Source organism: Sander lucioperca, chromosome 7, assembly GCF_008315115.2.
Source record: "Sander lucioperca isolate FBNREF2018 chromosome 7, SLUC_FBN_1.2, whole genome shotgun sequence".
Lineage (NCBI taxonomy): Eukaryota > Metazoa > Chordata > Actinopteri > Perciformes > Percidae > Sander > Sander lucioperca.
Window position 1 is genome coordinate 37,883,167 of NC_050179.1, and position 22,731 is coordinate 37,905,897.

Sequence of the window (22,731 nt, forward strand, 5' to 3'; positions counted from 1 at the left end):
GGGTCCCAACATAGATAGATTGAGCTTTCTTGTCATTGTGCTCAGAGTACAATATTAATCTGTTTAGCAGCTCTTCAGCAGTGTGCAAAGTAAAAACTAGAACAAAAAAATTATGGTATATAGTTGCCATGGTGAATATGAAACCAAAGAGTCTGTTTCAGTATTAATGTGGGTTATATGGCCATAGAGAATATAACATTCTGATTGAGGGTAGGCAATCATTTCAGATAAGATAAGCTTTTACATTCATTGTATATTTTCTGTCTTTGTTCTTTTTGTCTGTGCAGAATGGAGGGGATGTGGAGAGCACCTTAAATATCCTCAATGTCCTGGATGAACTTCTGTCTGCTGGTAAGCTCACATAAGCTCTTGGCGACTTCACTGCATTTGACAAGGCAATATCATGTAGGGGACTAACTGTTTTCGCTCTAGGAATAAACAGCTTCAGCGTTAAAAAAAAAGAACAGAGGAGGGGAGCAGTTTGATGCAAGAAAGCAAGCAATTGTATCTGTGCAACCAACCATGTTGCAATGAGTTTCAAACCTCTCAAATCTTTCACTTTTATGCATCAAAAAGCTCCCCTTCTGAAATAATTGTTGAAAATACATTTAAAGATCAAAATCATAATGAGCAAAATTAACTATTTTATTCTTGTTTGCAAATTGTCATTTGCCCATATACAATATTTATCCACAACTGCCCCAACTGTTTACTTCTTTTACATCCTGGTTACAGTATGATTGGTCAGTAAACGTATCTGGACATCGACATGTTTTGACACACTGCTGTTGAAATGTTATGAATCAGCTGTTATATTTATGTTCTTTTTTCCTTCAATAATAAGATAGAAACAGCATAGTTCAAACACCGAATGTATTATGTACATTTCAAAAGAAGAATGAGTGGAGGTCTTCACAGTGTTGCATGATGGGAGAATCCCTTTGGAACTCGGATGTTGAATTCGTTTTCAGGTCCAGAAAAGCTTCAGTGAGCTTCGATCATTCTTGAAGCTCTAAATATTGAGTTGGGCCCTGTGTGCAGTTTCCTCAGTGGTCAGATTGAAGAGTTTAAACTGGGACGTGTCAGCCCATAGTATGTTGAGCTGATATTCCAACAGTGCTAACCCTAGACTAACCTTCTGTTTCGGTTGTGAAGTTTGAAGAACAGCTGTGCTAAATGTTAATTCCAGCTTGTTATTTATATATATATATTTTTGTGCACAAAATTAAAGAACATCTGATTGTAAGGAGGACTTTGTAAAAGCTAAAAGCATTAAGAGCATTGAGACATACAGAGCAATTCTCTCAGATGGGACACAATCAAGCTTTGTGACAGCAGATTACTAACTTTCGAATGGTAGTGGAAGTTCATTGGTTGATGGAGATAAACAATTGGTGGACCAATTCGGAGCTCCAGTCCATGGCCGTACATCTCATCTAACAGTTGGGGGGGACAATAAACATAACATTTCTGAAAAGCAATTTTTGAAGGGGACACGAATTATACAGCCACAATTATACTTGTAGAAGATATGTGTACACAGAGGAAAGCCTTAATACTATCATTAGTGATAGCATGGAGACTTTACCATTACCCTTCTTTTCAGTGTTTCTCTTGATTCAATGAAAAAGCTGACTAAATTGACCGAAATATTCTTCTTTAAAACCATTTATTTATTTTTAAGTTGTTCACAATCAAGCCACAAAAATACCTTAAAACATAATTCCATCCATCCATCTTCTTCCGCTTATCCGGTAACGGGTCGCGGGGGTAGCAGCTCCAGCAGGGGACCCCAAACTTCCCTTTCCCGAGCCACATTAACCAGCTCCGACTGGGGGATCCCGAGGCGTTCCCAGGCCAGGTTGGAGATATAATCCCTCCACCTAGTCCTGGGTCTTCCCCGAGGCCTCCTCCCAGCTGGACGTGCCTGGAAAACCTCCCTAGGGAGGCGCCCAGGGGGCATCCTTACCAGATGCCCGAACCACCTCAACGGGCTCCTTTCGACGCGAAGGAGCAGCGGCTCTACTCCGAGCTCCTCACGGATGACTGAGCTTCTCACCCTATCTCTAAGGGAGACGCCAGCCACCCTCCTGAGGAAACCCATTTCGGCCGCTTGTACCCTGGATCTCGTTCTTTCGGTCATGACCCAGCCTTCATGACCATAGGTGAGGGTAGGAACGAAAACTGACCGGTAGATTGAGAGCTTTGCCTTCTGGCTCAGCTCTCTTTTCGTCACAACGGTGCGATAAATTGAGTGTAATACCGCACCCGCTGCGCCGATTCTCCGACCAATCTCCCGCTCCATTGTTCCCTCACTCCAAGGTACTTGAACTCCTTCACTTGGGGTAAAGACTCATTCCCTACCTGGAGAAGGCACTCCATCGGTTTCCTGCTGAGAACCATGGCCTCAGATTTAGAGGTGCTGATCCTCATCCCAGCCGCTTCACACTCGGCTGCGAACCGATCCAGTGAGTGCTGAAGGTCACAGGCCGACGATGCCATCAGGACCACATCATCTGCAAAAAGCAGCGATGAGATCCCCAGCTCACCAAACTGCAACCCCTCTCCACCCCGACTACGCCTCGATATCCTGTCCATAAATACTACAAACAGGATTGGTGACAAAGCGCAGCCCTGGCGGAGGCCAACTCTCACCTGAAACGAGTCCGACTTACTGCCGAGAACACGGACACAGCTCTCGCTTTGGTCGTACAGAGATTGGATGGCCCTGAGAAGGGACCCCCTCACCCCGTACTCCCGCAGCACCTCCCACAGTGTCTCCCGGGGGACCCGGTCATACGCCTTCTCCAGATCCACAAAGCACATGTAGACCGGTTGGGCATACTCCCAGGCTCCCTCCAGGATCCTTGCGAGAGTAAAGATCTGGTCCATTGTTCCACGACCAGGACGGAATCCGCATTGTTCCTCTTCAACCTGAGGTTCGACTATCGACCGAACCCTCCTTTCCAGCACCTTGGAGTAGACTTTACCGGGGAGGCTGAGAAGTGTGATACCCCTGTAATTGGCACACACCCTCTGGTCCCCCTTTTTGAAAAGGGGAACCACCACCCCGGTCTGCCACTCCTTAGGCACCGTCCCCGACTTCCACGCAATGTTGAAGAGGCGTGTCAACCAAGACAACCCCTCCACACCCAGAGCTTTAAGCATTTCTGGACGGATCTCATCAATCCCTGGGGCTTTGCCACTGTGGAGTTGTTTAACTACCTCAGCAACTTCCACCAGGGAAATTGACGACAATCCCCCATCATCCTCCAGCTCTGCCTCTACCATAGAGGGCGTATTAGTCGGATTTAGGAGTTCCTCAAAGTGCTCCTTCCACCGCCCTATTACCTCCTCAGTTGAGGTCAGCAGCGTCCCATCCTTACTGTACACAGCTTGGATGGTTCCCCGCTTCCCCCTCCTGAGGTGGCGAACGGTTTTCCAGAAGCACCTTGGTGCCGACCGAAAGTCCTTCTCCATGTCTTCTCCGAACTTCTCCCACACCCGCTGCTTTGCCTCTTTCACGGCAGAGGCTGCAGCCCTTCGGGCCCTTCGGTACCTTGCAACTGCCTCCGGAGTCCCCTGGGATAACATATCCCAGAAAGACTCCTTCTTCAGTCGGACGGCTTCCCTGACCACCGGTGTCCACCACGGTGTTCGTGGGTTGCCGCCCCTTGAGGCACCTAAGACCCTAAGACCACAGCTCCCCGCCGCAGCTTCAGCAATGGAAACTTTGAACATTGTCCACTCGGGTTCAATGCCCCCAGCCTCCACAGGGATGCACGAAAAGCTCCGCCGGAGGTGTGAGTTGAAAGTCTGTCGGACAGGGGCCTCCTCCAGACGTTCCCAGTTCACCCGCACTACCCGTTTGGGTTTACCAGGTCTGTCCAGAGTCTTCCCCCACCCTCTGACCCAACTCACCACCAGATGGTGATCAGTTGACAGCTCTGCCCCTCTCTTCACCCGAGTGTCCAAAACATACGGCCTCAGATCAGATGAAACGATTATAAAATCGATCATTGACCTTTGGCCTAGGGTGCTCTGGTACCAAGTACACTTATGAGCATCCCTATGTTCGAACATGGTGTTCGTTATAGACAATCCATGACTAGCACAGAAGTCCAACAACAAACAACCACTCTGGTTTAGATCAGGGAGGCCGTTCCTCCCAATCACGCCTCTCCATGTGTCTCCATCATTGCCCACGTGCGCGTTGAAGTCCCCCAGCAGAACTATGGAGTCCCCTACTGGAGCCCCATACAGGACTCCATTCAGGCTCTCCAAGAAGGCCGAATACTCCGAGCTCTTGTTTGGTGCATACGCACAAACAACAGTCAGAGTTTTCCCCCCCACAACCCGCAGGCGTAGGGAGGCGACCCTCTCGTCCACCGGGGTAAACTCCAACGTAGCGGCGCTCAGCCGGGGACTTGTGAGTATCCCCACACCCGCCCGGCGCCTCACACCCTGGGCAACTCCGGAGAAGAAAAGAGTCCAACCCCTATCCAGGAGTATGGTTCCAGAACCGAGACTGTGCGTAGAGGTAAGCCCCACCAGATCCAACTGGTAGCGCTCCACCTTCCCCCACAACAAACAAATTAAAACATAATTACTTATTTTAAATAAGTCATGACATCCTCATATAAAAGAAATACAATGCTTTTGTACACTTGTTACATTAGCTGATCATAATGTAAATTAGTGAGCCACTGGTAAAGCTCATCTGCTAACCCTGACAGCCACACAGCTCCAAAAATATGAACTAAGCTCAACACACTTACCTGAGACTCTACACCTGACTGTCCCTGGTCTCCCTGAGACTCTACATCTGACTGTCCATGGTCTCCCTGAGACTCTACACCTGACTGTCCCTGGTCTCCTTGAGACTCTACACCTGACTGTCCCTGGTCTCCCTGAGACTCTCCACCTGACTGTCCCTGGTCTCCCTGAGACTCTCCACCTGACTGGCCCTGGTCTCCCTGTTCCTCAGTTCTTTCTGTCTCCTTTGCCAGTGACATAGTGACGTTAGTATTTCCATAAGCACCCATTCTTATAAAGATGTTACCAAAGTCTTGATATGAGGACTTATTGTACTTGGCGTTTTGGTGCACTGAAAAAGGATTTTATGTCTGTTTTTCATTTCTCTGTCATTTTATCTGGGCAACAACACAAATCTTTAACATCAGATGTCTAAATATGAGTTATATTCATAGGTTCACCACGCGGTCATATTATAATTATAAAATGATCTTGCGTCATCCACATAAATATTAGGTTTCGTCTTGGACAGAGGATATACAGTATATTTAACTGCAGCAAACCCACTGACCAGCCACTTAACATCATGTTGAGCAAAACACAACCTGTAGATCTTCAATATTAACCCTAATATCAGTTCACACACATAACGTTAGGCTTATCGCCGTGTTAACGTTAGTTGTAGTGGGTGCATTTCTATCCAACAAGCTATTAAACAAGCTAGGTAATGTTACATTATATTACACTAACATAACTGACCCCCCCCCCCAACCCCCCTGGGATTTCCGCCTATGCTTCAGTCAAAGATCAAACAATGGAAAACCATGTGGAAAAGACGATGGAAATATTTCTGTTTGTTTCAAGTGCTGTATTACTGTGAGGAAGGTTACATTCTCATCGCTCCACACAGATCTCATGTTTCAGCTCTTCATGCTTCATGGAAGGTGGCTGGAACACACGTAGTGACAGAATTAGTGTGATGTTGACTCTGGACCTCAGCTCATTGGGGTATGAGGTTAACATGGTGATTTTTTAGATAAGATAGTGTTAAAGGGTGTGTACTCGCAAATATTGAACAGTGCAGTGTTATTCCTACACTCTCCATCAACACCCTTAAATTAGGGCAGAAAGTTTAACGTTTCTGAAGAACCCTGCAGAAGTGAACCCAGGACACTGAGACAGACAATGTAAGAAAAGTTCAGTTTACTAGGAGATGGAGACAAAGGTCAGTTACCAGGAAGTCACAAGGAAACAAGCTGACATCAAGCAAACAAGAGACAACACAGACAGAACAGGAACAACAGTGGGACCACTGGAAAGCTAGGCTCGAACACTAGACAACTTGACAACACTAGTGTGTGTGTGTGTGTGTCACAATGTGCATTATATTGATGTAGGATTTGTGCTCTGTCTTGTTGTTTTGTTAGATGTTGTCATGTTTTTACTGTTGGATTTAAATCGTGCCCTGCCTAGGGACTGCAGATGTAAATTAGCCCTGACAGTAGTAAATTAGGGCCCTGACACACCAACCCGATTATCGGCCGTCAGACAGTCTGGCGAGGTCAGTGACTCGAGTCTGTTCGGTGTGTTCCGTGCCGTCGTCCGTCGGAGGAGCTGTCGGCCTTTATTTTGGCCGACCTGACATGCTCAGTCAGAGACAGGGCAGTCGGGACTCACCCGGAAATGGCGAGCAGATGAGCCTCTCAAAATCTGACGAAAATCTTTTAAACTGACCTTTGTCGATCTGAAATGAAGACAGATTCAGCAACTGCATGGCCTATTTCTCGCTTAAAATGTTTTCAGAAACACGTTTCGGTGAACTATTTTAGTACAATATGAGATCGTATTCTGAACATGACATGACAGTCTGGCTGTGAATTTCCGGAGAAAAAAGACTCACGTGACCCGTTTGTCCTGTCAGCTGCCGGTTTTCATTTTCTGGGAAACAATACAGAGAAGCGCCGCCTGTTGCTATGGAGACGTATTACGTTTCGCGCACGCACAGAGCGTACGCTCAAGTCGGCATCGCCTCAGTGTGTTTTGAGGCATTTTTTTGGACCTCGGAGACCCGACTGATCAGTCCGACTGGCTTTTCTGCCGATGGTCGGCCGTCTGGTTGGTGTGTAACAGCTCTAAGGCTAACAATGCATCAAATGGCAACATTTATGTTAAAAATTGTACATGGTCCCTAATAAATAAAATGAATAAATAATAAAATAACCTGGCAAATGACTAGAAAAACAGGACTGGTAGAAATACTGAGGGGCTAATGAGGGAATGAGCTGCAGGGGAGGAAATGGGCAGAAGGATCTGAGGACTGAAGTTGTTGGAGATGTGGCTGGAGGGAGACGTGGAATCTGAAATGAAAGGAGAGACAAACAGAAGAGAAAACATGGTTAGTTGTTGCTGGGTACAACACTTAATCCCTTGTAGTTCCTGTTTTTTTTTCTTTGGATCATGTCATGCCACCATCTTAACACCACAGAAAACACTTAAATCCATCCAGACTCTTGAACACGTCCGCCCCTCCATCCGTCCCTTTAAACCCACTGGTTTTCTCTGCTGGGTTAGTTTGTATTGGATTAGTCTCCAGCAGAGGAACCAGCAGCATCTCTCTGTCTCTCTGCAGGTACAGATCGTCGTATCCACTACATGATCAGTAAAGGTGGCAGCGAGGCTTTGCTCGTCGCACTGGTCAATGCCGGCCGCAGCTTCAGTCCCAGCTACACCATCCTGCTGCCACTGCTGCACCTGCTGGCTAAAGTGGGACACAGAGGTGAGGATGGATGAGAAATATTATGGTGATGGATGAATAGAATGCCTTTTATTGTCACTATACACATGTACAATGAGAAGCAACTCCTACATGTATGTAAAATAAATATAACAACATGGACTAAAGTAAGTAGTGCAAAAAAAGGGGGGTAAGGTGCACAGTTCTGAGACGCTCTATACATATAAAAAATAAATATGGTTTTATATACAGTGTGACATGCAGTGTGGGTTATTGCACATTATTTGAATATACATATTCAATGAATAATAGATATTGGACAATGAGAGTAATGATATTGCACAGTATATAGATATTGCACAGTAATGGAATTGCACAGTATTATCAATAGTATTAAATACAGTAGGTGAAGGAAAACCCAAATGTTTGACTGTTGAACCAAAGATAGGTGAGTTGGTCAGCAGGAACAGGACATGTTGTAACCACTAGCATCTCTTTGGTAATACTACTAATAATAATGGTGATGATAATATGTATAACGCTACACATATCATCACCATTGACCTTTATCCATCCAATAGCGGCTCGCAGAGCACACCACTCAAAAACCTGGCCCTGCAACATCTGACAAATAAACCCAAAGGCTACTTTGGGTTTATTTACTCCGAAATGCCAACCACAATATGCAACAACTAGACATCAGAAATAAAAACGCCAGCCCTGCAATCATGTCTGACTCTCTACTATAAACAGAAAATCCAATAGGCCAAAAACAGCTGTCATGTTTTTAATATTCTCAGGTTGCTGTTATTGTTGTGTGCTTTGTAATCATACATTTCATACATTTGCGTTTCTTAGACTAAATCAATTGAAGACGTTTGTCAGTAGGCAACTGTGTTTTTAATCAGAAAATGATAAGATATATCAGATAAACTTATGTGAAATCAGTTTGACTAACACGTCTAAATTATTGTTTTGGTGAGACTAGATCAACTGAAATGTAATATATATAATAATATAATGATTTGGGGCCCCAGGGAAACAGCTTCTTCTTTATTTTTCACCATTTCTCTAACTGGGAATGTTGGTATTGGCAGCGGTAACACACAACCAACAGATTGGTTGAGAACAATTTCATCCATAAAATCCCGTGAGATTGTTCGGAAAAGTGATTTCTAAAAGTGTCACCGAGAAGGCCTGAGTGACACAGTTTTTATTAGTGTCACAATCTCAAGGGATTTTATTTGACACTGTCCACTTTTTAAGTGATGAAATTGTTCTCAATCTATCTGTGTGCTGCTAAGATATTTTATGCCTTGGACTCAAAAAAAAAAAAATCTGCAGTTAAACCATTTACTATTGATAGCAAAACTACTAATACTGCACAGTACAAGTCCTGCATTCAAATGTTTACTTCAAGTGAAGAGTAAAAGAGATAAATTATCAGCACAATGTACTTAAATTTACTTAACATCTGTTCAAGGTGGAGCTTTCAACTCTAATATAATGCTGGATAGTTTAATGAATAATAATGCATCGTATTGTAATTGTTGTATGTTGTGAGTAGAATCTGAATCTGCAACGTAACATTTCTCTTACAGGTAAATGTAGTAGTACAATGTTTTCCTCTGAAGTATAAGTACACAGGAAGTCAGTGGTACACAGTTGAGTTGCATATTTGCATATTAGGTGCTTTGGGGTCCTTGTGTGAGTTATTTTGGAGTACAATGGTTCTGGAGAAAGCTGCAAGCAGCAACACCGGAGGCCGTATAAGTCCAAACAGGAGGCTCAATAAAGATGATAAATATTCTAAAATAAATTATATGGTCAGCTGATTCTACGCTGTTCACCTTGACGTTACTCTGATTACACATTCATGAACACGTTCCTGTGTGTGTGTGTGTGTGTGTGTGTGTGTGTGTGCAGACCGGCGTATAGGTGTGAAGGCAGAGGAGGCTGGAGCTGTGCTGCTCACTCTCAATCTGCTCCGACACAACACCCAGCACGGCAGCAGGGCCGCAGCCTGCCTCTGGGCCATCCAAGTCTTCTGTTCATCAGGTACACACGCACACCCGCACACACGCACACACACACACACACACACACACACACACACACACACACACACACAGCACTCACTGATCAATTGATGAATTGATTTACAAATTGCGACAGAAGCAACAAAAGATTAATTTATTTTTAATTTATTTATCTTTCACTGTCTCAATACTTACCAGCATCCCACAATTTTTTATTAGCTATTTACTGTATTTGCCATTCTCCTAGCAACATTTCCTGTTACCTGTGTTGATTATGTGACACAGGATAACAAATCTAGTATCTGATACCTGAGCAGCTACTCATTGGGTGCTAAGCACTCTTAGACCTGAGTCAGAGCAGGGTTCACCCACTAGGTGTCAGTGAAGTAGCAAAAAAACCAAACATAAAAACTGGATGGATCACCTCTGTTCCAATCTTCACCACTTCTATTAATGTGTGCTTTGAATCTCAACATGATATCATTACTTTGTAAGCAACAAGGAAAGTCAGAAACGGTAAACGGTAAAAAAACATTCTTTCTGAGTAGTAACAGTGTAATAAGTGTACACAGTGTAGTAACCTAGGAGAACTCAATGGTTCCCAGCCTCGGGGGATTGACAGTTCCACAGTCGTGCTCCTCTGCGAAGAAGACAAAAGAATCGCAGCCAGCTTACTGATGCATCCACAGCTGGAGTGTTTGTGTCATTTAGAGCAGCTGCAGCCAGCCAGGTGTTGAATGAAGGATACCAGCATTTAGAGAGCAACAACAACAACCACTGCACATACAGTATGATATTGGAGCTTTTAGCATCAGACTTGTAATATGGTCTTTTTGTAAGAGCAAAGACTCTATGTATGAAATGAAAAAATATTAGAATCTTCTCAACTCTTTATATAGAGCAGTAAACGAGCTGAAGTGGGCAAAAAGAAGTGCCAAGCCAAATCATGAAAGATATATGAAGTTAGTGTAAATTAAATTTAAATCTGTGAAATACGAATCTGTTTTAGTGTTATTTCCACTAACATATGGTTACCGTGAGAGTGTCCATAACAGCAGCCCTGCCTGCCCACACGTGGATACTGAAGAGTCAGGAAACGGATTGATTCATTACACCTTTTACTTTTCAGGTTCATGAATTCATGTTTTCAGTTGGTTGTGTGTTCTCCCTACAGTTTCTACAGCAAACCTTATTGGAGCAAACCATGGACTGGATGTCATCTACGGCCTCATCCCTCAGTATAGCACCAAACATCTGCACACCATCAAGTATGTTCGCCCAGGCTTCTGCATCTCACACTGACACTAACGTCCACTCAGAGACAGGAGGACTGGACGGGACAATGCCTCCATAACACTGACTGAAAGACTTTTCATATGTTGTACAGTACAGTACATTACACACTAGGGGAAGGCAGAGAGCCCAGTATCTGTGTCTGTATTTGTTGAGGCACCAATATAATTTGTATTTCTATTTGAATAAGAGTAGAAAGAAGCGTAACAATCTTGTTTTTGTTTTAATTACACTTCTAATTTTAAGATATTTATGTGTTAATATAAGTGTTCTTCAATAAGCTATTATAATAATTATGAACGCCTCAATGTAATATTAGTTTAAGGTTTTCATAAAACCAGTAGTAAACATGTATAACCATATACTTTATTGAAATCATTTTAAACTAACATTCAGTGCCTATCACATTCAAACCAATAAACTAAACTGTAAACTAATAAATGTGTGAAGGGAACGTGGCCAGAAGAGCTATAAATAGCGCTCACTTTCTCCAATGTGATATCCATGGGACACAGGCTGACTGAGCACTGAGCACAAAGTGTCAACTAGCTGCTAACTTCACTGCCAGAGCTAACGTAGGCTAATCTCCTCCTCCCGCTCAAACAGACCTATTGCAGGTCCAACAGGAAAACAAAAGACAAGTAAAGTTTTAATAAACTACCCCAGCCAACCAAGAAAATAAATCAATTTGAAATGAATGAAATAGTGGCGTAATGTTCTCCATTTTGCCTGACCAGGCTGCACTGCTCTTAAAGGACAAATCCAGCGCAAAATAAACCTAGGGGTTAATAACACACGACCGTTCTCTGGGATTTGTTGTCATGCTAATTCCCAAATTATTATTAATGTCATGCTTATAAAGCTAGTCGTCGGGGCACTGGTAAAGCAAAAAGAAATCGCTATTTCTATACCACTAACAAGGCTCAAAATAGCACCACACTTCCACGGTAGCATAATGAGGGTCCCTACATGTAAACCGAAGCATTGAGAACTTTGTAAGTGTACAGACAGTTTATTAAAAAGATAGTTTATAAAGATGGTACCGTTTACGTATACAGACGGGCCCCATCTTGGAAAAACAGTCACGATCAGTCGAACGACGAACGCCGTGCTTGAGCTATGTTACTGGTTACTGGTTGCACGGCGTTCGTCGTTCGACTGATCGTGATTGTTTTCCCAAGATGGCGCCTGCCTGTATATTAGCGGTTTGCACAAAAACTGTTCACATTCGATTAGCATGAAAACAAATCCCAGAGAACGGTCGACTCGGTACCAATGTGTTATTAACCCTAGGTTCATTTTGCGCCGGATTTGTCCTTTAATGTCTGCTCTCACACCAACACAAACCGACGGAACACAAATACCCACCACCGAACACTAGCTGTTTGACATCTTTTTTTCTTCTTCCCGAAAACAAATCATTTCAAAATATTTGTACAAAATAAATATTTGGGGGAGCTGTCCTCGGCCGGCACCCCTCGCAGGGGTTCAGTACTTTGCTCAAGGGCACCTCGGCAGGAGGTGAACTGAGCTACTGCCGCCCCCCAAAACAACAGTCCAGTACAAAATCTAATAGTAACAAGATCTCACCTCATGTGCAAATGAATGGTAGTTAATGGTGGTTGTGGCCCCTGGCTGACCGTCAACATTAAACTAAATCCTTCTCTCAGAACCAGAACATAAAAATGGCTCAGTGACATTCAATCACTTGTTCATTCAATCAGCAGTTTATTTATACTTTGGCAGTTTGTGGAGTTAACATTAGCATCTGGTTGGCTAGGCCTCTTCACCTTCTTCACCTTTCATTTATTTTAAAGAGTCAGTGATGGCTGGCAAACTGGCCAAACACGCTGGTCGGCATGTATGGAAAGAATTTAGTTTTGGTTCATGTTGATCTCTAGATATTTTCCTTAATCCCCCATTGGTGTTGCTTGTGGCAGGCAGGAGTGTAAACTACACAGACTGCAGTTCTGTTCAGTTGAGATGAGTAGTCATCAGTTCAGATGACCCACAGCCAGGGTTCATTAGGTTTGGCATTCTCATAAAACTTCACAACACAAAAACACATTTCCCCCTTTCTCTTTGTTGTCAGCGGCTGCATCAAAGATGATGATTGGTTGGATGTCTAACTTCATTGTCCCCAGAGAAAGAGTCCTAATGATTTTGGCTGACCCCCTTAGCTTTCCTCCTGAACCTTGTCAGAACAGCATTTCATCCCAACAAAACCTATTAGCTGAATTTTGAATATTTGCTGAGGATATTGGTGATACCCAGAGGACATCTTTGGAGCAGGCTAACATCTCCTCTAGTGTGGACATCAATCCAAATTTCCACTCTTATGCAAGAAATATTAAAATTCAGGCTGTACTAAAATTTGCTGGCTTATTTATTATTCCAATTGCACCATGCCAAGGACAAACATAACATTGCTTAATGACTCAACAAATAATAAAACCCTCATGTTTTGTTCGTATACTAGAGGCCACTAGTGGGACTGCTTGAAATAAATCAGGCGCTATGGAACTCTGGGTCACCGTCTGCTTTATTAAAGCCAGATCTGTGAAATGTGCACCGGGTCGATGCACCAACTGCATGGCAGTGTTACAGTTACAGGGAAACATCATCATTATATCAACATATTCTTGGTCTAAACACATCATCATTTCTCCTGAACGTATGCGTAGACTCTCCTCGCTAAGCCACCATCCTGTTCCTCTTGGATCCTGTTTCCTCTTCCCATCTGTCTCTGTCAGAACTCATGGCGTTTGGCTCAAATAGCCATCATCCTCCAGTATACCCAACGGAGCATGCCATGAGCACCAGGAGTACCTCTTCACCCCTCTCTGACTGGCTTGAGGCCAGGCATACCAGCCACTAGTGAACATGAAACTCCCCCGGTGGTGTGAGGGAATCGGATGCTCAGACATCACACATTTACAGCTCCCAGGGCCACTTTTCTGTATCATTTCCATGCAGTAGCCAGCTGTTATTTGTTGTAACACAATTAGAAGACTCTGGGATTCCAGATTTCAAAGCCAGTTGCTACTTTGGATAATTTGTTAGAATTGGTAGCTGAGAATTCCTGTGATGTAATAAGACCAATGAGGCGTATGCTATTTCCCTTAAGTGTGAGAGGCAGTTAGACATGTCTATCACAGTGATTTATTCAATTATAGCTATGATATGGCGACCGGTAGATATGCCAGTTGGCTGCTGTGCACACTTTTAAAGCAGTAAAGTCAGTCACTCAGCTGTACAACTAAATCTGTCCATCTCTGCTCAACTGTCAGCGGCACTTAATCCTTCACTCCCGTCTGTTAGACTGCGAGGCACTGCATCTCTTCTTACTATTCTCTTGAAATTGTTGCAGGTTTGAGCTACTGTGGACTGCCATGGAGGCATTTTACTTTGATTGACAGGTTTGGATTCATGAATCATTTGTAATTCAAGGACGCTCAATCTCTTACTGACTTATAATATACTACCCATAATGCACCATAGACTCTTTGATTTACCTCCTGGTTCCCCAGTTACCTTTTTACAGCAGAGGGCAACATGCACACCCTATCACTTTCTAAATGGCAGAGTAAATCACATCTTGAACAATTCCTTGTGGGTCTATAAATATTCTTTTCCATTATACATTCTGTTTCCCTGTTGATGGTGGTGAGTAGAGGCCAGTCCGTCTGCGAGGGTAAATCTGGCCTGTTAACCACAATCCAGCACCATGTTCACACATCACTGCATCCAGCTTTTATAGCTTGGTTATGGGGCAACCACTCTACCTCCGAGCCACAGGCTACCCCAACCCCAACCCTAACTCATCATTCTAACTCAGTGCGGGAGCCTATTAAAACACAGATGAAGATCAAATAGAGGAACAACGGAGAGAAAACCAGGCTGTGTTTTGAGTTGGTTTAGTGCTGCTCTCTTACATTGCAGGTTCACACTTTCATTTACCAAACAAGCTGGTTGATTAGTTACTACTGGTGTGGAAGAGAGTTTCTGTTGTCCACTGTTGATTACTGTTGTTTGATCAACTACCTCGACACATCGCCGTGTGATAACAGTATGAGGCTTAATATACTGTATCATGTGACACAATGTAAAACCTGACCTGCTCTGCACAAGTGAAATCATAATAAGTGGTTTTTGACTGCACTTATCTCAAGTGGTTAAAGGAGAATTCCAGTCAATTTCAACACAGCTCTGTTGTTTGTTAATTTGGAGTGCTGTCAGTAGCAAGAAAAATGAAAACAATCGGTGCTGCCTACACCGTGTTATCCTCCTGCTAGAGTTAGCACCCAACAGGCTTAAACAGGGCAAGTTTTAAACGTGTTTTTAGCCTCTAAACATGTTCAAAATGTCATTACAAGTACATTACTAAGGACATAACAACGGCAAATCGTTTTTTTTTGTGGAAAAAATACATTTTGGAATATTAGATTGTATGAGTTCGACAATCGACTAGTGTGGACTTCACCGGAAAACAGGAAATAAACAGAGATATGGATTAACACAACTTTTATGCCTTTCTGTCACATCTGCTGCAGTCAGATTCGATCGAACATTTGATGTGTTGTTTTAAATGCATTTGCTCAGTGCTGGGTCCCTACACGTCTGTCCATTCAACCAACAACAACACGTCGGGCCCTATCTTGCACCCGGCGCAGCGCAACGCAAAGCCCGACGCAAGTGTCTTTGCTAGTTTAAGATCGACGCAGTTGTCAGTTTCCCGTCCAGCGCCCACGTCGTTTAAATAGCAAATGCACCTGCGCCCATCTTTGCGCCCATGGGCGTGCTGGTCTTACAGGGAGGTGTGTTCAGGTGCATTCTGGGCGTATTGCTATCTTGAGGCAGCGGGAAGTGATCGCGCCATTGACCAACAAAAACCTGGTCTAAAGTCAATAACGCAGCATTTCATTGTTATTTTAACAGCAAATTAGTAAAATGTGCCTAAGCACGTGCACAGCGCGCACACACTATGCTTGTTACACACACAGGGACACACAGCAACATGCAAAAGTTTACAAATAAAAATATTACGGTGCAAATCCGCCATCATAATAGTAATGCGCCAAGGTGCCTGGCTTTTAAAGGGAATGGGAGATGACACTCTGATTGGTTTATTGCATGTTACGCCCAAAACACACCTATGATTAATGAAGACACTAAGTACAACCCTTTTTGAACCATACATCCGGCGCACGGACCATTTTTTCCGCCGTCAAACTAGCAAAAGTGGATTTGGACACACCCTAAACGCACCTGCGCTTCACGCCGTGCGCTTTGATGGTTAAAATAGGGCCCGTCATGTTCTTCGTGCTGACGCAGCCCAACCCTTTCCACCCAAAATAAGCTTGATTGTACATGGTGTGCATCTTACCTCAGGGATTCCAGCTAAATCCTTGATGTGCCTGAACTCACTCTCACATCACTGTGAGGGGCCGAGCTGTCAGGCATGACGAGTCAACAAAATACATAATAAGGTTCTGGGTCCATACAAAGAGGTCAACTAAACAGAAGTAAATGAATGAGCTAATTCACTAAATAAAACTGAACAGCCTAATCTGACCTAATGAAGACTAAATCTGACCTAACAAACTTCTTCATTTAATGGAGCATTATCGCCAACTGTATTGTTACAAATCCTTATATCCTTGTCATCAGTCATGTGTCTTGTAGAAAATACAGTAAAGAAATGCTTCATAACTGAATTTCCACAATAATTTGCAAATATTTGTTTAGGATCCATGTGTTTAATTCATTTATATTCTAGTTGGTTCTGTATTAACTGTCTGTAATTTGCATATTTAGGAGATAGAAAAAGGACATTTGATTGCAGACATCACAGTTTCCTCTTGAATACGCCCCGAAGAGGTGTGGAGATGAATTTAGTTCAGTATGTCTCAGCAGGGAGCTGCTGATGAATTGATCTGCTGTCAGACTGGATCTATACGCTATGCTCTGATCAATACCAACAGCAACACAGCTTCTCTGTCTCCCAACGCACCAGCACACACAGCATGGATGGAAGGCAACCTTACAGCATGGGCCATGTGACGATGGAGGGGTGGAATCACTGAGGAAATGCATGTAGGAGGGAAGAAAGGAAGACACAAATAAGGGAGAGGGGGAAGAAGACAGGGTGGAGGATGAGAGGAATATGAAGAAGAAAGAGAGGGAGGGGAAAGAGAGAATGGGAAGGTTAAGAAGGTTACGTGAACTGTATTATCCTGTGGGCAATTCATTTTACAGCCAGCTGAAGAAAAAAGACAGCAGTTCATACACAGGATGCACAACCATAGCATACAGGATGGAAGAAGGGAATATGTTGGAGAAGAGGAAGAATGGCGCAAAGTGAAGTACAGAAGGACTGAACTCTAACCAAAGTTCTTTTTTTATTTCATCTCATCTTACTGTTCATGTCAGCTGCCTAATTCTTCATAACTTGGAGAACATGTTTCAGAGTTTTCATATTGATGTGCTGTATATGGCAACTCCACAAGAGCTGCAGCAAATATACACACAGACCGACTCTATGATCAAATGTATTTGGTGTGTGCGTGTTTTTTATGTTCACAGATTGGGTTCACCGTCACACCAGTGTATGACGTATAATCTGCATATTAAAGTGTGGGAGAGACTAACTGCTCCCTCTCTGTATTTTCCAGGGCAGCCATTGATGCCTTTGCTGCTCTGCTGTGCACAAGTAAGTTTTTCATAACCTTCATCATTCATCAATATGATGGTTTCCATCACACTGGGTGTACGTCATCATCATCATCATCATCATCATCATCATCATCATCATCATCATCATCATCATCATCATCATCATCACTACCCAAACCCTTTCTCCAGGGGCTCTCTGGCCATGCCTGTGTTTTCTGAGGCCAGTGTCTTGTTTAATGATGTATTTCTCTTCTTCCATGGATAGCTGGTCATGCTATGAAAGTGTGGCATCTCTGACGTACAGTATACTGTACCTAGTGCAGCTAAAGTGGCTTGAATAGCAAAAACATTTTCCTCTAAAACTTAACAAGTAAGGAGCTATGTTGTCTTTGTAATAGCGGACACAAATTTCCGGGTCCAGCGGAGGAAATAAGAAATAAAAAGGAATTGCATTTACAAGAACTGTGTGCAGGTTTTAGACAGTAGCAGAAAACCAGACTAACGCCCGGGCCACACAGCCTGTGTGAGCGAAACCTCATGCTTTTTTCCAGCGCAAATGGTTGACAGGTTGGAGGCCTGAGCAGCGTGACTCGGTTGCGTGTGGGCTACAGGACATCTAGAGATTCAAGGTCTTGCCTGTAAAACGTACACAGTTCGCAGCAAAAAGAGACCGTGAAAGGATCTTTTTTACAGTTATACTATCATCATAACAGCACTTTCACTCCATTTCCAATCTATATCTGTAGAATATGTCACAGACTCAACACTTTACTGTTTCATTCAAATTGGGTTTGATTGGGTCTCTCCTCTCCTCGTCTCCTCTCCCAGTGGCAGAACTCTGTGTTGTAATGCTTTAGTTGTTCCTGCAGGGGTCATGTTTGCACTTCCGGTCCTATAGCATTTACAAGCGAGCACCTGATGGATGTGTGTGTGTGTGTGTGTGTGTGTGTGTGTGTGTGTAATATAAAGTCAGAAAACAGTGATGCTTCCTTCTTCTCTCTCTGTCTAAATGGGTTTCTTTTTTTGTTGTGTACACTTTTTCTTTCTAATCCTCTTGTCAGACCTCGTGGACACATTTGTGTGGTGGCAGTTTAGAGAGTCACTACTCCAGAGGCAGCGAGAGATTTGGAGGGCTCAGAGCTCTTCCATGATTTATGCAATATCCGGCTGCGCTTCATGTCAAAGTGCCAATTTGCACAGAACATCAAGGGGACTGCATCGCTCATAAACTAGAACATCGAAATGAGCCTGCCCTCAGTGTTTCACTTTGATCTACAATGCAATGTTTTGGAGTGAACATGAAGGCAACAATTACGCTAATATCAAGTCATATTAGTAGATTTGAAGTATTTTTTCTTTCTAGCGACCAATCATTTGAATGCAGTTTCCCCTCTGAACCCAAACTGTTCTGGGAGCATATTTAATCTAACAACACTTATTCTGTGTTTAGCATCTCGCCCACCACACCAAAATCTTTGTCTCAGGAGCAGATGAAGACCTTAGAACAATAGCTAAACATTCTATTACTACTCTTAAATCAAAAGCTTTGAGAAGCATTAAAGATGCGTGAAGCAGTGTTTACACGTGTCTTTATTTTTTTTGCAAATTTAGAAGTATTTCAGCATATCAGATGAAATAAGCATTTGTTGACATTATCCTTACCTACAAAATAAGCAAACTCCATAAGTGTTGCTGGTGGTTGGACACACAGATAAAGAGTTCATCTGTTACAACTTTCAGACAGTTAATGTGTCTGAATTTCTAGTTGATTAACCCTTGTGTTGTCCTCCCGGATACAAATCAAAACGTAACCCTTTTTTAGGACCTTTTTTTCAACGTTCTTGGTGCTTTTTTCAGGGTTCTTGTTTCCTCTTTCTGCACTTTCTTTACCACCACTAACACCAACTTATTTTTGGAATTCATGACCAATAAACCTCATTTATATGAAATTATACCTATTTTTTGACTATTCAATATCCCTTTTACTTTGTTGAAAATTTAAATATAAAGCTCCTTCTGATTGCAATAATCTTCCTGTTTTTCTGAGATCTATTACCAGTCCTTTACGCAATACGTGTTCACTTGCTTTTGGAGTTAAGTTGCAATATCCAATGATCCACTTCTCACACTTTAATTTGAATGTAGTGGTAGAGCATTTCTGGGCTTTTCAACAGTCTAATCAATGTTGTTTGTTGTTATGCTGACAATGCGTCATGAACTTGGCTGATATGCTAAATCTTCGTTGCGTCGTTACCCATTGCATGTACTGTAGCTCTCTTCAAGACACGTTTATCGGTGTTTTAAGCCCCCAACGTCTCCTTCCAGGCAGCGCTGCCTGGAAGGCACTAGGATTAGGCAATGGGTATGGTTAGGGTTAGGTGTCTTGAAGTCAACGTTGGCAGCGCTGCCTGAAAGGAAATGATGAGGGCTTAAAACACCATCGAGCTCAAGACACCCAGACACAGGTCAGTTCCCTAAAAAAAGGGTTTATTGCTTGTGCACAAAACAGCAGCAAAGGACAGTCTACAGTTGGAGCAAAATACCTGCTACCAGTTGGTCACTGAAAAAAGGTTCTTGGACTCCTTGAAAGTCTCTTTGGCTGTCTGCTTTGGCTTCAGACGCCAACAAATATGACTTCATGCATCATAGCAGAACCCCGTAAGACTTCCTTTGGATTGTGTTCAGTCCATCAAGAAATCCCATTGCTGTGGTAGAACAAACAGAAACAATGGTATACAACTCTCAGTCCCCTATGTTCATTTTCTACCTGTTATACATCATGCTGTACGGGACAAATCCAACTAATGGGATAAATCAGATTCAAATTATAACTTTACACCAAATTAATTATTTATTTATTATATATTATATTATATATAATATAATACATCATGAAATCAATTATGACTCAAACAACCCTGACAAAGACAAACAAAGAGCCCTGATGCAGCAGCAGTTATGGGCAATTTAGAGTGGACCTAAGAAGTATGTCTTTAACCCGTGCAGACATGAGGAGAACTCCACACTGAAAGATGATTTGCTTGATGTGATGTGGTTGTACATATGATCAGTATTATGATATTATACACAGCCTTCATTCTCCAAACTGTGGATGCAAAGAGATATATGACACACCGGTATGTTACTACTCTATCTGAGCTCTGGGAATGTTGTTGTTGTTGTTTGATCAATTGTGTTAAAAGTATGCCAAATGGACAGACGTAGTTTGGAATCTCAGATCTTTAGTCAATCTTGAGTTCATACCTTGCTGGATTTGATGTGGATTTGCTGCGTCCTCGTTCTGTCCAGTCAGCCATTAGTGAAGTAGATGTGAACAGAAATAAAGGACTGATGTCCTGTGTTTGTCTGTGTCTCTCTCTCACAGAGGCTAATGTTAGCTCCGTGGTGTCTAAGGGTTACGTCTCTGGCCTCTTGCGGCTTTATGAGGACTGGCACAGCAAAGGAAGTGAACATGTAGCAATCCGCCATGGACTGCTGCGATGCCTCCATAAGGTCACTCACAGTACTGCAGGCAGACAGGCCGTCCTGTGCCAGGGAGGCATCAGACTGCTGTATGAAACTACACAGGTAACGTTCAAATCATCCCTTCTCTGTCTTGTTCTTCTTTTTTGTCTTTCTGTTGTTGGGATAGACTGATGCTGTGATGAAGCATTTTTTTCTTATGTGCTATCGTAACAACCTCATGTCCCCCCAGGGAAAAATAGTTTTATTTTGAGCTTATCTGTCATGCCGTTAGTGTCGTGTATGAAAGTAGTGTATGTACTATAGCTGGTAACACTTAAGCAACAACAACTTCACTTGTCAGTGTTGTCTAATATTTCCAGTCCTCTTCTCTCCTCTCCTCTCCTCTCCTCTCCTCTCCTCTCCTCTCCTCTCCTCTCCTCTGACTGCACAGATCTATTCATTAAGGGTCTGTTTGTCAAGTCCAGTAATGTAAATCTTTACCTCTACACCATCAAGAGGAAGTCGTACTGTAAACAGCTACTCTGATGTCGAGGTCTTCACCGACGGGTTCAATTGGTTAAGTGAAGGGGGATAGTTAAATATTTGAGCTCTGCAATCTGAAGATAATGGGGATCTTACTGCTCCTCAAATAGAGATAAGAGACACCCAAAGCCTACTGTCCTTTAGAAAGAGAAGGGTTGTGTTCAGAAATGAAAGCCTTTTTTTCAGCAGGGGTTGAAATGGGCCAGGATTAATCTCTGTCCTCAGTTTGAGAGACATGATGTAACATTGCCTCCCATCTGTTATAACTGTTCAGAAAGATCAGAAAGTCAGACTTTTCCTCCCTCGCTAACTCACAAGCTGTGAGGATAACACACTAAGAAGATGTTGGTTTGCAGAAGGAAAACACACTTGACAGTGGATTTGTGGAACCACACTGATGATCAGTTGGAATCAAAGAACACAGTCCTAAAGCTTCCCAATCCAACAAGGAGGCATGATACATGTGCTCATTAAAAGCCTTTTGGTCATAATAGATGAAGATATTCAAATCAACATTTTAATTTATTTAGTTTTCAAAGTTCAAATAATTTCATCACTCTCAGCTGGACAATCATAAAAAGTATAATGGGCTTTAGATCCCATAGCAAACATACATGAAATACTGAATGCTTAAAAAAATCAACAAGCTTTTTGAGGAATTTCAATTTCAAATAATTTTTTTTTGCTGTACTACTGTTTTCCCAAGATGCAGTTTGACTCATGTCTTTTGGCCCATGTGTTCCTGTTAGAGCAGTCCATTGATTTCCTACAGACGGACCTATTAACAGAGGTTTTAAAGGTCTGTTTCTCTGCAGACATGTTTGCTGAGTAAAGGTCTGGAGTCTCTGGTGGAGCTCTCTGTGCAGCTGATGAGGAAGTGTCTTCCTAAAACTCCTCTTCCACTGACATCAGATCAGTCTGCGTACAACTTCCCCCTGCCTGGAGGACCACATGCAGTCCCTGAGATGGACGCAGAACCAGGTACAGTATCCCATTCAGTACTCACCTCCTGCCGACATTCAGCAGAAGCACCGTTTAAAGCAGCTACTGGCTTGGAACTGTGGATTAGTAATATAAACATAATACATATAACATACAATGCAGTACTTTCAATTTGGGAATATTTTAAGTTAAGCTGGTCAATATTGGAACTAGACTGGCTGACTGATTAACAAATACATACTAAGATGAAATAATGTAGTCTATGTTCCCATGCATTGGTGACTG

General features: G+C 42.9%; 1 protein-coding gene across 3 annotated transcripts in view; it reads left to right on the forward strand.

Moving 5' to 3' along the window:
- Positions 1-22,731, forward strand: part of LOC116040215 (cytosolic carboxypeptidase 4) — a 125,380-nt gene that overhangs the window by 16,762 nt on the left and 85,887 nt on the right. For all 3 annotated transcript variants that reach the window (XM_031285503.2, XM_031285502.2, XM_031285504.2), the window contains exons 3-9: positions 288-351; positions 7,385-7,531; positions 9,416-9,547; positions 10,703-10,796; positions 17,496-17,533; positions 20,882-21,084; positions 22,320-22,485. In XM_031285503.2, coding sequence (XP_031141363.1) covers positions 288-351; positions 7,385-7,531; positions 9,416-9,547; positions 10,703-10,796; positions 17,496-17,533; positions 20,882-21,084; positions 22,320-22,485 — 844 coding nt within the window. The remainder of the gene's footprint in view (positions 1-287; positions 352-7,384; positions 7,532-9,415; positions 9,548-10,702; positions 10,797-17,495; positions 17,534-20,881; positions 21,085-22,319; positions 22,486-22,731) is intronic.